The sequence below is a fragment of the Thamnophis sirtalis genome, unplaced genomic scaffold (genome assembly GCF_051295495.1).
Source record: "Thamnophis sirtalis isolate CommonGarterSnake01/CBP01778 unplaced genomic scaffold, rThaSir2_p1.2 scaffold_10, whole genome shotgun sequence".
NCBI lineage: Eukaryota > Metazoa > Chordata > Lepidosauria > Squamata > Natricidae > Thamnophis > Thamnophis sirtalis.
The window spans coordinates 6,504,159-6,521,881 of record NW_028261390.1 but is presented as its reverse complement, the minus strand read 5'-3'; the positions used below and the strand labels follow the sequence as shown (position 1 = coordinate 6,521,881).

Here is a 17,723-nt window from a genome sequence, read left to right as displayed (position 1 = left end):
GACTGAGAATCTCCAGTGCTCTATAATTGCCAGTACTACGGAGTTTTTGATTGCAAACGGTTGTCTGATTTATTTCACGGATGAATGAATGGGTGTGATAGCACAAATTGGCAGCGTGCTGCATTTGAAATCTGGTCGTGTGTACGGTCGTGTGTACGGTGTACGGGAGGTATTTTAAAATACTTGGGTGCCTCCTTGTTTGCTGGTTTTTAACAGTTCTGTTGTTCTTAACAGGGGCCCCGATATTCTTATCGCTCCCACATTTCTTCCATGCTGAGGAGAGCTACGTCAAGTCGGTGGATGGAATGCACCCAAATAAACAGAAGCACGACACGTTTCTTGATATTAACCCAGTAAGTCCCTTATTCCTGTGAACCTCAAAATCATCTACAGGTGGTCCTCTACCTGCGGCTGCCATCGAGCCCAACATTTCTGTGGCTAAGGTGGTTGTTAAGTGAGTTGAGGTTGAGGTTTGCTTTATTTATATGCCGCCCTATTCCCAAAAGGGACTCAGGGCGGCGAACAACTCAAGCGGGAAAGGGAACACACAAATATGAGACAAGCATTTAAGATAGCCAACAACCACACCTGTCGAGAGGGGAAGGGAGCTCATCAACCCCAGGCCTGCCGACACAGCCAGGTTTTAACGGCTTTTCGGAAGGCCAGGAGAGAGGTGAGGGTCCGAATCTCCGCGGGGAGTTCGTTCCAAAGGGCCGGAGCTGCAACAGAGAAGGCCCTCCCCCGGGTCGTAGCCAGATGGCATTGGCTGGTAGACTGAACCCGGAGGAGGCCGACCCTGTGCGATCTAACGGGTCTGTGGGAGGTAATTGGCAGCAGGCGGTCTCTCAAGTACCCAGGTCTAATACCATGAAGGGCTTTATAAGTGATAACTAGCACCTTGAAGCGTATCCGGAGACCGATTGGAAGCCAGTGCAGCTCGCGGAGGATAGGTGTAACGTGGGTGTATCGAGGTACACCCACAATCGCTCGCGCGGCTGCATTCTGGACAAGTTGAAGTCTCCGAATGCTCTTCAAGGGCTGCCCCATGTAGAGCGCATGATTTGCTTCGTTTTATGACCTTCCCTGCCACGGTGGTAAAGTGAATCACTGCAGTTCTCAAGTTAATAACGTGCCTCTTTCAATGGATCTGCAATGTGGGAAAACTGGTCGTAAGTCACTTTTTCAGCCCCGTCGTAACCTTGAATGGTCACTAAACAAACTGTCGTTAAGTCGAGGACTACCTGTATTTCATTGGCTGCACGCTCATAGAGCATAAAGTCAACTTTTAAAAAGAAGTTTGAGAAATAGGACAGTGATGTTCACCTTTTTGGCACCCAGTGCATGTGTGTGCGTGTGCTGGAAATCCTGAACTGGATCGGTAAAGTGATGATAACGGCTGAAACAATAAGTTTGATTTTTACAGGAAAGCACGCTTGTTTTTTTTTCCTTTCAGCTGACCGGAGTTGTGGTGCGTGCAAACAAACGAATGCAAATCAACGTTTTTGTTGAAACGATGCCTGAATTTATGCAAGTATTGTATGGAGAACCCGGCGGGTGTTTTTTATTTATTCATTTACCGTATTTTTCAGAGTATAAGACGCACCTTTTCCCCCCTAAAAGAGGGTGAAAATTTGGGTGCGTCTTATACACTGAATGTAGCCCCACCCACCCACCATCCCCCACCCTTTGGCCTCTGCCTCCCAGCAATTTACCTCCTTGCAGTAAACGGTGAAAATTGGGGCTTGTAGAGGCTGCAATAGGCTATAGCAAACCCTGCAGCCTGAAACAGCTGATGATCGGGAGAAATTGAAAGTGAAACTTGCTTTTTGTTCCAAGAGGCAAACTGCTGGGAGGCAAAGGCAGATTTTTTTTTTCTTGTGCTAATCAGGCTGTTTGCTGCTTGCTGCAAGGAGGTAAATCAATAACTATAATTGCCTATAGAATGTTCAAATTATTAGACTTATTTTTTAAAGACTGCTTTATTATTGTTCCAGACCGTTTAACAAAATGAAGAAGCTTTTTAAAACAAATGCTCGATCTGAAGAAGCCCAATGCTATTGTAATCTCCTTTTAAATAGCAGAGAATAACTATACTTCCAGAAAGCACATCAAATTTAACAGCATCTGTACAAGTATAATCTGAAATGTAACACTACAAACAGTGCATATTATCTGTACTCCTTGTTGCAAGGAGGCAAATTGCTGGGAGGCAGAGGGAGATATTTTCCCCTTATTTTCCTCCCCCAAAAACTAGGTGCGTCTTATACTTCGGAGTGTCTTACACTCCGAAAAAGATGGTAATTTATTTATTCATTCAATATATATTCATTCCATTAAGCGGGAGAACAATGCATGTACAAATGGAACAATAATGTATGCATAAATCAAAGGAATCATATAGATGCAAATCATGCATCGGCGAATTGAAATAACGAGAAAGATATTCAGCAGAAAAACCAGCTTATGGTTGAGGAAGTAGGCAACAGGCAGCATTTCTCTTTATAGTCTGAGCTCAGCAAAACAGGCAGACAAATCAAATCAGTTAGTATGAAAAAATAATTTCGGTAGATAACTAAGACGGTTGTTTAAAGGCTGTCCCCAGTTAATGATGGTGATGGAGAATAAATTTTGCCACCAATCCTCACATTAGCAACCTTTCTAGGAGCCTGGAGGCTAAAACTTAGGATGAAGAGTTGCAGGGACAGGATATGCCTAGTCCAGAGGTCCCCCAACTTGGCAACTTTAAGACGTGTGGACTTCAACTCCCAGAATTCTCCAGCCGGCTGGCTGGAGAATTCTGGGAGTTGAAGTCCACACGTCTTAAAGTTGCCAAGTTGGGGGACCTCTGGTCTAGTCTAATGAAGAGAAGGACTAAGGGTGATATGATAGTGGTCTTCCAGTAATTTAAGGGGGCTGCCCCAGAGAAGAGGGGGGTCAACGTATTCCCCCTAAGCACAAGAAGTAACAGATGGAAGATTAACAAAGAGACATCCAACCTCGAATGAAGGAGAAATTTCTGGAAAGTTAGGACAATTAAACAGCGGAGCTGCTTGTCTTCAGAAGTTGTGGGTTCTCCAATCACTGCAGGCCTTTAGCAATAGCAATAGCAGTTAGACTTATATACCGCTTCATAGAGCTTTCAGCCTTCTCTAAGCGGTTTACAGAATCAGCATATCGCCCCCACAGTCTGGGTCCTCATTTCACCCACCTCGGAAGGATGGAAGGCTGAGTCAACCTTGAGCCGGTGAGATTAGAACCGCTGAACTGCAGATAACAGTCAGCTGAAGTGGCCTGCAGTACTGCACCCTAACCACTGCGCCACCTCGGCTCTAAGAAGAAGAGATTGGACAGTCGTTTTTGTCCACAATAGAATAGGGCAGTGATGGCGAACTTTTTTGTAAAGGCGTGCTAAAATTATACATGTGCCCACACCCACGTATAATATATTTATTATTTTTTCATACTAACTGATTTGATTTGGCTCCCTGTTTTGCTGAGCTCAGACTATAAAGAGAAATGCTGCCTGTTGCCTACTTCATCAACCATAAGCTGGTTTTTCTGCTGAGTACCTTTCTCCCGGTTTCAATTCGCCGATGCATGATTTGCATCTATATGATTCCTTTGATTTATACAGACATTGTTGCTCCATTTGTACATGCATTATTCTCCTGCTTAATGGAATGAATATATATTGAATGAATAAATAAATACTGTATTTTTCGGAGTACAAGACACTCCGAAGTATAAGACGCACCTAGCTTTTGGGGAGGAAAATAAGGGGAAAATATCTGCCTTTGCCTCCCAGCAATTTGCCTCCTTGCAACAAGCAGCAATCAGTAGAGACAATATACAGTTTGTAGTGTTACATTTCAGACTATACTTGCACAGATGGTGTTAAAATTGATGTGCTTTCTGGAAGAATAGTTATTCTCTGCTATTTAAAAGGAGATTACAATAGCACTGGGCCTCTTCAGATCAAGCATTTGTTTTAAAACGCTTCTTCATTTTGTTAAACTGTCTGGAACAATAATAAAGCAGTCTTTAAAAAATAAGTCTAATAATTTGGGTTCCACCACAAAACCGCGCTCGACTAAACCACACCCGACTAAACCGCGTCGCTGACGTCATCAACAGGGCGACAACAGCGCGGAGACAGAAGCACGCTGTAAACCCTAAACCTAAAATTAACCTCTAAACCTAAACCTAACCCCGCTAAACCTAATCCTAAACTTAACCCTAAACCTAACCCTTAACCTAACCCTAAACCTAAACCTAATCCTAACCCTTAACCTAATCCTAACCCTTAACCTAACCCTAAACCTAACCCTTAACCTAACCCTAAACCTAATCCTGACCCTTAACCTAACCCTAAACCTAACCCTTAACCTAACCCTAAACCTAATCCTAACCCTTAACCTAACCCTAAACCTAACCCTAAACCTAACCCTAAACCTAACCCTTACCTTAAGTTGAATCGGCTTGCTTTCAAAGCGCTATTTAAAGCGCCCTTCTTTCTCCGCGCTGGCTGTTGTCGCCCTGTTGATGACGTCAGCGACGTGGTTTAATCGGGCGCGGTTTAGTCGAGCGCGGTTTTGACGGGTCACGAATAATTTGAACATTCTATAGGCAATTATAGTTATTGACTTACCTCCTTGCAGCAAATAGCAAACAGCCTGTTTGGCACAAGAAAAAAAATCTGTCTCTGCCTCCCAGCAATTTGTCTCTTGGAGCAAAAAGCAAGTTTCCCTTTCAATTTCTCCCGATCATGCCCACACCCACAATTCAATGCACCCCACCCACTTGTGCATGCACGCACGACCCCTAACCCGCGCATGCACAAGCCATGCACGGGGAGGGGAGATTTTCGCTCTCCCCAGGCTCCAGAAGTTTCCTAAAACCTGGGGAGGGCAAAAATGGCGTTCCCTGGCCTCCTGGAGGGCCTCTGAAAGCTGGAAATGGATTGTTTCCGAACTAACAGTTGGCCCGTTGGACCTGTTTTTTGCCTTCCCCTGGACTCCGGAGGCTTTCCTGAAGCCTGGGGAGGGCAAACATGGTCTCCCCCGGACCTCCAGAAGGCCGAAAATCAGCTGCCGGCGCACTTGCGTGCCACCAAATATGGCCCCGTGTGCCATCATGGGTAGAGGGTCTCCTGTTTGAGCAGGAGATTACACTACAGACTTCCAAGATCTCTTCCAATTCTGTTATAATGCAAAAGGAAGCTGAAGTACATTTATCAGCACAACTGCATTCTCCTTTGGCAATTCCTTCGCTTAACAACTCGGTTGCCTAGCTCAATGGTTGCCGCTCAACGAGGACAACCTGTATCCCATTTTCCTGAGCTCTGAAGGCTGATGAGATGCTTTCCCATCATGTAACCCTCTGAAGGAGGATTGTTCTCTTGAGAATCACCAGAAAACATGCTGGCTTTATCTGTATTTTTTTTTTTGTCTTATTTCAGCCAAACAGGGACTATCAAAAGGATGCCCTATCCAGTGATGTTTGTAAATGAGGTAGGCACTGATCAAACATCCCCCACCTTCACCCTGGGTATCGTAAGGAAGTTCTCTGACTCTGGAAAGGGAAGCAGAAACTTAATGCATGGTGGTATGAGAACAAATTGGACATTTCCGTCAGCTGCCACCAGTGGTGGGTCGCAGGCGGTATGCCCCGGTAAAGGAGCACCGGGTACCGTTCCGGTACAGTGCTCCGGAGAGCCCACCGAGTTCCTTACCGTGTTTTTAAAGCTTTCGGCGCTTCTATGCACGCGCATGGCACGTACAGCGCCTGCGCAACGCTCCGGCGAGCAGCTGGAGGGTCGCAGAGGCTTGCGGGAGCGTCGTTTGCAGCCACGATGCATGCGTGTGCTGCGCACGTCCATGTGGGGGACGCTGGGCCCGTTCCCACTGGCTGCCACCTTACCGCTTGCTTGCAATGACGGCGACAGTCTGCCATGAAGGGAGGGTGGGTGGGAGGAGGACTGCTTCAGGGAAAGCGGAAGTAACAGCTGCATCTCTCGGAGATGCTGCCTGAAGGTCACCGGACTGGGAGAAGAAGGCAGCTGCATATCAACTTTTCTGAAAAGATCTTGCTTGAGTCTGATTGGTCGTGTGTGTGTGTGTGTGTGTGTGTGTGTGTGTGTGTGTGTGTGTGTAAGCGATGGGAGGCTGTTTAAGGAAGGGAAAAGTTGATCTTAGGGATTTGGGCGCACAATTGTCAGTTCCGGCTATGCATTACTGCAATACACTTCTTAAGAGCCGTGGTGTCGCAGCGGTTAGAGTGCAGCACTGCCGGCCACTTCTGCTGACGGCCGGCTGACTGCAATTTGGCAGTTCAAATACCACCAGGGCTCAAGGTTGACTCAGCCTTCCGTCCTTCCGAGGTCAGTGAAATGAGGAGCCAGATTGCTGGGGGCAATCTCTGTAAACCGCTTAGAGAGGGCTGTAAAGAGCTGTGAAGTGGTATATACGTCTACTGCTAATAAAACTATCCCTTTCTCAAAAAAATGGAGCCAAGGAAGGTTACGGGCTGGCAGGTCGGACAATTTCAGCCTTACCTCTAAGAAGAGGCATCAATCTATGGATCAGAAAGTCCAAGAGAAGGAGGAACCAACAATTCAGAGAGTTCACCCCCTTGTTCTCACCTAGGCTTCCCCAGCAGCACGAAGCCGAGTCTTCGTCCCGATAAACGCCTTTTATTTAACTTACAGTGAATTCCTCTCCAGCAAAGTCTTCCCTCTCCCACAGTCTTTCAAGATAGTTCACAATTGCCGACCTTTATCAGGCTTTGGAGAGCGGCCAGGCCGATATCGTTCAGATGGCCGCAATACTTGGCAAGAATGCAGGAATGAACTAACTGTCTCCTGCAAACTCCACTCCCCTTTCGCTCCTCTTTTATTTCCCTCTGGGAGGGGCCATTCACCGTCCCACCTGTGGCCTTACTCTCATCGACCCTTGCTCCTTAGCTGTTCCCTTCGTCTGGCAACTCTGCGCATGCGCACACTGGGAACAGGCTCCAGCTGTTCTTCTGCTTCACTGACGTCTGACTCAGAAGGCAGCTGATAACTGGCATATGGCTCTGGCCCCCTCTCTGCCTCCGACACAGAGCCCTCCTCAGAGCTTTCCCCAGACTCCAGGACTGGCCCATGTTCCTCCCCAACCTCCTCACTGTCCGAATCTGCTGCCAGCTCTGCTGACCGCTGGTAGGCCACAAGACCCCTCCCAAGTGTATGCTTAGTCTTTCCCGAACCTCCTGACTTTAAATGCAAACTTTCGGGGGCTCATTCTTCTCCCTCTTAAAAACCACACTTGGCTACGATGGAATGGGCTGATAAACCCAAGTTGTGTCTCCTTCCCCACCTCCTTGTTCATTCTTTCCCTTCTCAGAGTTTTCTACTGGACGATGAATATGCAGGAAAGCTCAGGGCGGCTCTGCTTGAATCCAGTCTGGTCCAAGCTGTCCCATTCATCATGCTGGCACTGGGGATTATTTGTGGAGGCGTATTTCTGGGAATCATCTATTGGCCCAGGGGGAAAAAAGAGGAGGTAAGGCTTTTTTTAGGTCTGTTCATTTCCCCGTTATTTTATTTTAAAAGCACCTTCCTTCCTTCCTTCCTTCCTTCCTTCCTATCCACCTTTTCCTTCCTTCCTTACTTTCTTCCATCCATCCATCCTGTCCCTCCCTCCCTTCCTTCCATCTATCTATCCTGTCCCTTCTTCCCTTCCTATCTATCTTTCTTCCATCCATCCTGTCACTTCTTTCATTCTTCCTTCTATCCATCCATCCTGTCCCTTCCTTCCTATCTACCTTCCTTTCTTTCATCCATCCATCCTGTCCCTCCCTTCCTACCTATCGTTTCCCTCCTTCCTTTCTTCCATCCATTCTGCCCCTCCCTCCCTTCCATCCGTCTATTTATCCATCTTGTCCCTTCTTTCCTTCCTATCTTTCTTCCATCCATCCTGTCCCTTCTTTCATTCTTCCTTATATCCATCCATCCTGCCCCTCCCTCCCTTCCTCCCATCTATCTATCTATCCTGTCCCTTCTTCCCTTCCTATCTGTCTTTCTTCCATCCATCCATCCTGTCACTTCTTTCATTCTTCCTTCTATCCATCCATCCTGTCCCTTCCTTCCTATATCTTTTCCTTCCTTCCTTTCTTCCATCCATCCATCCTGCCTCTCCTTCCCTTCCATTCATCTATCCATCTATCCTGTCCCTTCTTCCCTTCCTATCTTTCTTCCATCCATCCACCCTGTCGCTTCTTTCATTCTTCCTTCTATCCATCCATCCTGTCCCTTCCTTCCTATATCTTTTCCTTCCTTCCTTTCTCCCAACCATTCTGCCCCTCTCTCCCTTCCATCCATCTATTTATCCATCCTGTCGCTTCTTTCCTTCCTATATTTCTTCCATCCATCCTGTCCCTTCTTTCATTCTTGCTTCTATCCATCCATCCTGTCCCTTCCTATATCTTTTCCTTCCTTCCTTTCTTCCATCCAACCATCCTGCCCCTTCATTCCTTCCTTCCTTCCATCCATCCTGTCCATCCCTTCTTTCCTATCGTTTCTTTCCTTCCTTTCTTCCATCCATTCTGCCCCTCCCACCCTTCCATCCATCTATTTATCCATCCTGTCCCTTCTTTCCTTCCTATCTTTCTTCCATCCATCCTGTTGCTTCTTTCATTCTTCCATCCATCCATCCATCCTATCCCTTCCTTTCTTCCTTCCTTCCATCTATCCATCCCATCCCTTCCTTCCTTCCCTCCCTCCCTTCCTCACCTACCTACTTGTTCATTCTAGGGGAGAGGTTTAATAGCCCCACAGTAAAAGGCTTCAGCAACATTCTGACTTGTATCACATGGTAAGACACACAAAATTTTGTCTCTTCCTGGTGTCTCCAAGCTCAGGGAGGGAGCTTCTCCCTTAAGAATTCTGAAATCTTAAAGCCTGATTTTGCACATGTACCAGCCACTTATCGGCATCCTAACTTCTGTGGGGGCAGACATTCCTATTGGTTAATTAAAAATTGTACCTCGTAAATGAATATTATTCCCTTGCGATGGGCTCAAGCAAGGGACTGTTTGGGACTTTTGAGTCTCATGACATATAAAATATACATGTGTGAATCAGTTTTGAGATTAAATTTTCCTGCTTTAATAACCTAGGCCTCGGGCCACCCACTAAAATCAACATTCAACACTCTCAACTCTTGGTAGAATGCAACAGCCTTGGGACGGCTTAGCTGGAGCCATTTAAAAACGAAACAAAATTCACTAAGTTGATATCTTAGATTATTCACCCAGTTTGTATCTTTTTTTTTCCTTTAAAAAAAATATTTTTATTTATTTACAAACATACAAAATACACACACACAAAACTTAAGACGTACACTACATTTACACAATACAGTATGAACAGGAACTTCCTGTTCTTTCTAATAGCAATTTCTAATCGATACAATTCCCCTTCTAGTATATTTCATTTGCATTTCACCATTTTTAACCCTCTTATTTTACTCATCTATCTGCTATATTGGGTGATTACCTCTAGTACATTATATATATATATAATGGAGGAAAGAAACAAGGATCAATGAAAGAAATCAATGAAACCCAAAGATAATAGTTAAGGAGAATTAACATATATATATATATGTTAATATATATATGTTAATTCTCCTTAACTATTATCTTTGGGTTTCATTGATTTCTTTCATTGATCCTTGTTTCTTTCCTCCATCCACCTACACCATTTATCCCATATCTGGTAATATTCTTCTTTTCCCTGGATTTCTTTTGTTAATTTGTCCATTTCGGCACAGTCCATGACCTTTCTTATTATTTCATCTTCGCTTGGAATTAATTTATTTTTCCATTTCTGAGCGAAGGCAATCCTCGCCGCCGTAATTACGTGTAAAATTAAACACTGGATTTCTTTTTTTTATATTTCGCAGTCATTATACCTAGTAGAAAAGCTGGGGGCTGGGAGGGGGGGGCAAAAATGGTCCGTTTTTCTCACTCATTTCTGTCCTCCCCAGCCCCCAGGAGCACTCTGAAAGCCTCCTAAAACCTATGCACAGCCATTTTGATGTAGGGGCGGAGTTTTGGGAGGCAAAAAAGTGCTGTATTCAGTGTATAAGACGCACCCAGATTTTCAGCCTCTTTTTTTGAGGGATAAAGGTGCGTCTTATACTCCGAAAAATACGGTAATTATTATGTGGCTCCCTGCACAGTCTGGGGAGCAGCTGGATCCCCCAGTCTTAAATCAAGCACCCACAGTATAGGTAGTCCTCAACTTACAACAATTTGGTTAGCAACCATTCAACGTTACACGGCACTGGAAAAAGCGACTCATGACCATTTTCCACACTTAACGACCATTGCAGCATCCCCAGGATCAGGGGATCAAAATTCAGACGCTTGGCAAACTTGCTCATACTTATGACGGTGTGCCTTGTCCCGGGGTCACGTTATCCTCTTTTATGACCTTCTGGCAAGCAAAGTCAACGGGCGAAGCCAGATTCGCTCAACAACTGCCCTGTTGCTAATTTAACAACCGCGGGGAATCGCTTTAACTCAAGAAAGGTCGTGAAGCGGGCAGGGCTCACTTAACCAGCGTCTCACTTAGCAACGGAAATTTTGCACACACCGGTGGGTCGTAAGTCCAGGGCTACCTAGTCACACAGGATAGGCAAGGAGGGACATTTGAGAAATGGACTTCATGCTTTGGCTTCTGGGTGCTTCCTATTCTCAACAGGGACCCTAAAAGTCTGAAAATAACCCCACGTTTCCGGGTGGGGATACACCTCTTGGGGTTCTGGCCTATGGTTCCACCACAAAACCGCGCTCGACTAAAGCGCGCTCAACGAAACCGCGTACCTGATGTTATCACAGCGCGACGAAAAAAGCACGCTGTGAGCGGTAAAACTAAAATTAACGCGTAAACCTAAACCTAACCCCCGAAACCTAATCCTAAACCTAACCCTAACCCTAAACCTAACCCTTAACCTAATGCTAAACCTAACCCTTAACCTAATGCTAAACCTAACCCTTAACCTAATGCTAAACCTAACGCTAACCCTTAACCTAACCCTAACCCTAACCCTAACGCTTAACCTAACCCCAAACCTAACCCTAACCCTTAACCTAACCCTAACCCTAAACCTAACCCTTACCTTAACGTGAATCGGCTTGCTTTAAAAGCGCTTTTTAAAGCGCCCTTTTTTCTCTGCAGTCGTATTTGTCGCGCTGCTGATGACGTCAGGTATGCGCTTTAATCGGGCGCGCTTTAGTGGACCGCGGTTTTGTCGTGCCACGCTGGTCTATGAGTCTGTAGGGCTTTGAATTGGTCTGCAGAGTGGAGAAAAGCTACAAGGATTGTAATGAAGTTGTAACTGCTGATCTCCCTTTTCTGATCTTAGAGGGGGGTATATAAATCCTGCTCTTTAGGGATGGTGTGGATTTGGTGAGGTTTGTTCTAGGGGTCCTGGTGAAGGCACTTCATTGGCTGGGTTTAATTTTTTTTTTTAAGTTGTTTTTACGTAGTCTTCTGAAACAAACAAGGTAGGTTTTTTTTAAGAGAGATCATCTCCTCCGCATTGGGACCCAAAGGTAGGTCGTGCTCATTCCCAGGGGTGGGACGCAACCGGTTCGGTGAGCGGGCACTTTGGGTGGGCAGCCAACGTTCAAAAACTGCCCCTTTTAAGCGTCAAAACTTAATTTCTGTGTGCCGCGAGAATCAGCTGAGCTAAAACACAGGGAAAGATAGGACAGGATAGGGCTGGGTGGGCGTGGCCTAGTCTCCAGGGGAGGGGGGCGTTTTTGCCCTCCCTGGGCTCCGGAGGCTTTTCTCGATCCTCTGGGAGGGCGAAAACAGCTTCCCCAGGTTCCGGAGACCCTCTGGAGGCCGGAAACGGTCCTTCCCGAATTTCCGGTAGGCCCTTTTTTCTGCCTCCCCGAGCCTTGGCGCCCTGCACTTACCTGCATCCAAAATGGGACTCCTGGGAGGGGAGGCGTGGGCGAGGCCAGCCAGGAGTGGGATTTGGAGGTTCTCCAAACGGCACAGAAGTTTAGCTAGATGTTCTCCCAACACCCCCCCCCCCTCGATTCTGCTTGGCTTTGCCATCTCCAGCAAAGTTGCATGAGACGATAGATGAAATGGGTTGCGTAAACACAATCTCTAAATTAACTTCTTGTTGTTTTGCCTCCCCCCCCCTAACACACAGGGCACCGTTGACGAACGAGCTCCACTTATCCGGACTTAACTCAATCTCCCCGACCATGCCAGGTTTACAGAAAAGAAAAGAGCTTCACCATGATGACTGAACAGGATAAACGTTTTTAACTGCCACCACAACCTACCACTTCAACGGCATCCTTGAAGTAGTTCTCTCTTTAGCGCATCTGTTTCCGAGGAAGGTGGGCGATTGTAAACTGAAGTGGAACGGAAGGCAGAATGGCAGGCTTTTTAATGGGAGTCGGCCGGGCGCTGCTTTCCCGGTGTGAGAAAATAGCAGTAGTATTTCACTACACTTTCTGTCATCTGTTGGGCTTGCGAAGTTGCCTCTGCCAGCTGCGTTCCCTTCTGGCAGGTGCCATGAAAAGTGACGTCAGCCTTGATGCCATCCTTGTTAATTTAGGAGCTTGGCCAGCGCAGCTCTTCTCCTGCCACAATTTGATGTCTTGGTGAATGCTATAGCTCAGATCTACTCGGAGTTTTGTTTTTCCCATAGTTTAAATCTTTGCACCAGAAAGGGACACGGACACACAGACACACACCACAGAATAATTTTACATACATCCAGGAAATTTCCCATTTTTGTCCAAGCCACCAGATGCCTAATTCAGTGTTTGTTTGTTTTCAAATTTCCTTTTGAGTAAAAGGTTCAGATGGGCTTTTACCAACCTGGCATCCTGTGGCAGTGCCAACCCTTTGATAGGGCACCAAATTGAGGAAGGCTGGCTCAGGTATTCACTAGTGAATCATCTCCTATTTGTGCATCTATCAGAATAGAGTTAAAAAAAGATCCAGCCCCTGGACCAAAAGATTTACTGGGATTCTAATTATTATTATTTTTGAAAGGTACACATGCGAAGTATATTTGAAGGCGCCATCGCCACAAACTGCACACGTCACACATTTTCCAAGAGCACACAACTTTATTTGTCAAAGAGTATTTTCCCTGGCCCTTTCTCTCATATCGCCTTCAAAAGTGATTTGGGAATAACAGATTTCTTTCTCTTAATCCAACACGTGGTTTTTTGAGATCTAAAGCCCTCTCCCTCGGAGGCAGAGGTGAGTTCCTACCAGTTCGCACCTATTCGGTAGAACCGGTTCGTCAAATCTATTGAACCGGTTAGAAGAGGTTCCACCAGTGGACCCGGAAAGCAGGCCACACCTACAGAAGAGGTTCCAAATTTTTTTGAAACCCACCGCTGCTCGGAGGGCATCCATCCGTGATTTCCCCCTTCAACTTGGGGGGGGGGAGGGGGAAGGGATCAGAGAGAGTCTTCACAATTAACTGCCAAAATGGGATTTAAACCCTGCAGGCCGAAGCCTACGATTTGTCAAGATAAATAACGTGACTGTTTTGAGCAAGAGAAGAAAAGGGAAGTTTTGACGGAATCATTCACTTGCACTGGAAGAGACTGAGAAAGTCATCTCTTGTCGAGCGAACTGCACTGATTTGAGGAAGGGAAGCTGGAATCCTTTTTGAGGCGGTCAAGTTAAGGAAATAGCCGGTAACCTTGGTGTGGTAGCATCTGGCTAACCCTGCTTGGGAGTCGTATGCTGTGCTTGATAATTCGGATAGGAGATGAGAAGGAAAAAGCACAAGGCATCGGATATCATGGAAGTTGGGGGAAAAAAATTCTGGAAGAAAGCTGTGGCAAACTTAATTTTGCCTAGAAAACAACATGGATGTCCATGAAGGCAACGGGAGTCAAACTCGACATGAACATCTATTTTTTTCCTACTAACTAAGCAGTGAAAAGAGATGCTATGTGTCCCTAATTCCCCCACCCCCAATCCTTCTTTTTTGTAGTGTAATCTATCACTGAGTATTACCTGAAGTCTCGCTACGATACTCAATAGTTCCCAAATGTCCTATTGTTAGAATCCTATTGTTAGAAACGAAGTAGTTCCTTCAACTTGCAATTTTAAATTTTCCCGTTGGATTAGGAAGGATCTCTCCCCTGGTTTTTGCTGGGTATTCCTTCAACTTCATCTTTAAAATGGCTTTGCGGGATCCCACCCTGTGTCCCTTAGCCTGGGCATTTCAACACCAGTTGTGCCAGGCAAGTGTTCTGGGAAGTTAACCAAGCTTGGCGCTGACCTCTGCTGTAGAATTAATCCAAGAGATTAGAGACAACATGTTTTGCACACCTGTGATAACAAGTGGTTTCCTCGGAGGTTGAATCTTAAATCTGGGGAATTAAAATCTGAATATTTTTCAGTTCAGAAATGAAAATGTCCTATTACGGTGCATAAAGTCATTGCAGGAAGAGAGACAGTTTTGAATATTTGCAGAGGCAAAGAAGCAAAAAGAAAAGAATATCATAATATATTGCAGTCTTAGGAGTTGTACTATACAAGGGGTCAGCAAACTGTGGCTCCGGAGCCGCATGTGGCTCTTTCATCCCTCTGCTGCAGCTCCCTGTCACCGGTCGGCTCCACAATTGATAGGGCTTTTGGTTAGGACAGGTAGAGGAAAAAGAACGCCATGCTAGGAGGAGACTCTATGGTAGGGGAACAGGACTTCCGGTCGGCAGGGGGAAAAGGGCGGTGCGCTAGGAGACTGGTGGGGGAACGGGACTTCCGGTTAGCTTCAGAATTGAAGGGGGGAGGGTCCGGTTAGGATCTTTGTGGCTCTTTCGGTGTTTAGGGTTGCCGACTCCTGTAGTATACAAATACTGTAGGTCACGTTTGTGGAGTTGTGGCCTGTTCTGCATGGATAGCTTTTCACCTAGGATGATATAACTTGCAGATTATAGGCACAGTTGAAATCATTCTTGCTTTCAAAGGAGAGTACTCCGTCACAATGACAAAAAAATTGGCCGGTCTTCTGAAAAGTTGACCTGCTAGTCTCTTGGTGCTCCCTGAGCTTGGCTGTTTTCTTGCAGACGTTTCATTGCCCAACTAGGTAACTTCATCAGTGCTGAAGGGGGTAGGGTTTACTCTCTGATTATATACAACTGGCTTGTTGGGTAGTGAAACATCTTCAAAAAAAACAACAACCCTCAAAGTTCACCAAAGACTCCACAAAGTTCAACCTTGAGCTACAAATATTCTTTCCTATCGCTGGCCTCTTGTTTGGATATGTTGAAGCCCAGATGTGGGATTAGCACATCTGGGTAGCATCTTTAAATATGCCAAGGTTTGCAATAGCTGTTAATAAATCAAAGGGCTCGTTTCTCCACAAAATGATCAGTCAATTTAAGACAATTTGGAGAGGGAGGAGAAACGCAACTGGAGTTTGGTACCAGATTACGAGTTGCTTGTGAAATTGGAACTGAAATCAATTCTCAAGGCTTGGAATGTTGCTTGTTTAATTTTAAGCATCTTTTATAGCTGGCTATAATTGATGGATGATTTGGGGTTTCTTGTTAAGGGGGAAGAAAAAAATAAAAACCCCAACAAGGATAAAGGCTCCCTACTCTTGAAACTGATATTACCGGCAAACTTGTCTGCTGCTGAAGACCATGGATAAATTTTAAAAGTCAAACTTCAGGATCCAGTCCTCAAAACAGCCTTTTCCCCCCCCAAAACGTATTTTTCTAATCTGACTGGACAAGACCCATGGCTGCTGGTACTTGAAGGCCTAGTTGCTTCTTTTGCACACATTTAGAAACGATGGGCACCCTTTGCAAGTTGCCCGCCGTTGTTTCTGCTCTTGATGTTGAAGCTCGCACCAAGTGCCCAGGAATTTCCTTGCAATCCTACTGGGCATCACAATATTCGTCCTGCAGCTGCGCAAGTGGTAATGTGTGCGTTGACCTCACTATTTTGGACTGGAAGCCTAGACGGCTTCTCTTGAGAAAGACTCAAGCCTCAGTTGTAAGGAAGGGACAGGATTGGGTTTTAATCCCATTTATCTAACGCTTCTCTTAACTCAAAAAGAGCTGCTCTTCTCTGTATTCTGCAAGTTGCACAAAGTACACTAATATTAACCCTTTTAGAAGATGGGGAAGCTTAAGATTGTGCCATAGCTGCTTTTTCTAAGGTTGTGTTTCTGAGTTAAAGACAAGTGCTGGCCTTAAAAACAGTCTTGTGTCTCCCTGAAGTCTTAACACACTTTTATGGCATGATGGAACTATACCAAGCAGTGAGTAAAAGATGTTTTTGTTCTTTCGTTTCTTTGTTTTCTTGTGTCTTAAAAAGGAAGATCAAAGCAAACAAGGAAATGCCTTTCATGCTCAGTTGGAGAAGGTGGAAGGATGGAGGGGAAGGAAGGAAAGAGGGAGGGAGAGAGGGAGAGGAAAGGAGAGAGGGAGAAAAATGAAGGAAGGAGGAAGAAAGGAAATAACAAGGGAGGGAGGAAATAATGGAAGAAGAGAGGAAGGAAGGAAATAATGGGAAGAAGAAGAGAGGAAATATTGGAAGAAAGGGAGGGAGGGAGAGGAAAGGAGAGAGGGAGGAAGAAAAATGAAGGAAGGAAGAAGAAAGGAAATAAAAGATAGGGAGGGAGGAAATGGAAGGAAGGAGGGAGGGAGGAAATAATGGAAGGGAGGGAGGAAAAATTGGAAGAAAAGGAGGGAGGGAAAGGAGAAGGAGGAAGAAAAATGAAGGAAGGAAGAAAGGAAATAACAAAAGGGAGGGAGAAAGGAAATGGAAGGAAGGAGGGAGGGAGGAAATAATGGAAGAATAGAGGGAGGAAATATTGGAAGAAAAGGGAGGGAGAGGAAAGGAGAGGGAGGAAGAAAAATGAAGGAAGGAGGAAGAAAGGAAATAAAAGGGAGGGAGGGAGGAAATAATGGAAGAAGAGAGGAAGGAAGGAAATGAGGAAGAGAGAGGGAGGAAATATTAGAAGAAAAGAGGGAGGGAGGGACGGAGGGAGGAAATAATGGAAGGAAGAAGAGAGAGAGGGAGGAAATAATGGAAGAGGCGGGAGGAAGACTTTCATATAACACTTAATTATAACTAGCCCAAATGTTTGATTAAACACACTTCTAAAAGCATGATGCACATCGTAAATATTATTTTGTATACACTTAAAAAATAAAATTTGACTTCTGCACTTCATAATTAGTTTTGGAAGGTAGATCACCATCGTGATTTATGAAATGGCGCAGAATGGTGCACAATGCAAGTTCTACAACTTCTGTGTTAGAAGATTCTGTTCAGCATGTCTGCCAAGCCGATCCCAATAAATTAAGATTTTAAAAAAAGATTATTGATAGTTACAATATTCTTAAAATCACTCAGAAGTAAGCATCTACATAATTAAAAAAATAAATGTGCATGCATACAAACGGAGTAATACAATATAGATAGTCCTATACTTTACAACAGTTCATTTAGTAACCGATACGACGTTGCTGAAAAAAAGCAATTAAATACTTTTCACACAACCATTGCAGCATCCCCATGGTCACATGATCATAATTCAGACACTCAGCAACACTCATATTGATGACGGTTGCAGTGTCCTCGGGGGGCCACGCGATTCCCTTTTGCGACCTGACAAGCAAAGTCAGTGGGGGAGCGATTCACTTAACAACCATGTCACTAACTT

General features: G+C 45.2%; 1 protein-coding gene across 1 annotated transcript in view; it reads left to right on the top strand.

Annotated features, from left to right (window-relative positions):
* The window catches only part of SCARB2 (scavenger receptor class B member 2), a 38,809-nt gene extending 22,469 nt beyond the window's left edge, over window positions 1-16,340 (top strand). Inside the window, exons 8-12 of the mRNA XM_087723984.1 lie at window positions 235-353; window positions 1,454-1,527; window positions 5,459-5,510; window positions 7,383-7,541; window positions 12,216-16,340. Coding sequence (XP_087580110.1) covers window positions 235-353; window positions 1,454-1,527; window positions 5,459-5,510; window positions 7,383-7,541; window positions 12,216-12,254 — 443 coding nt within the window. The 3' untranslated portion in view covers window positions 12,255-16,340. The remainder of the gene's footprint in view (window positions 1-234; window positions 354-1,453; window positions 1,528-5,458; window positions 5,511-7,382; window positions 7,542-12,215) is intronic.
* Window positions 16,341-17,723: the final 1,383 nt, after the last annotated feature.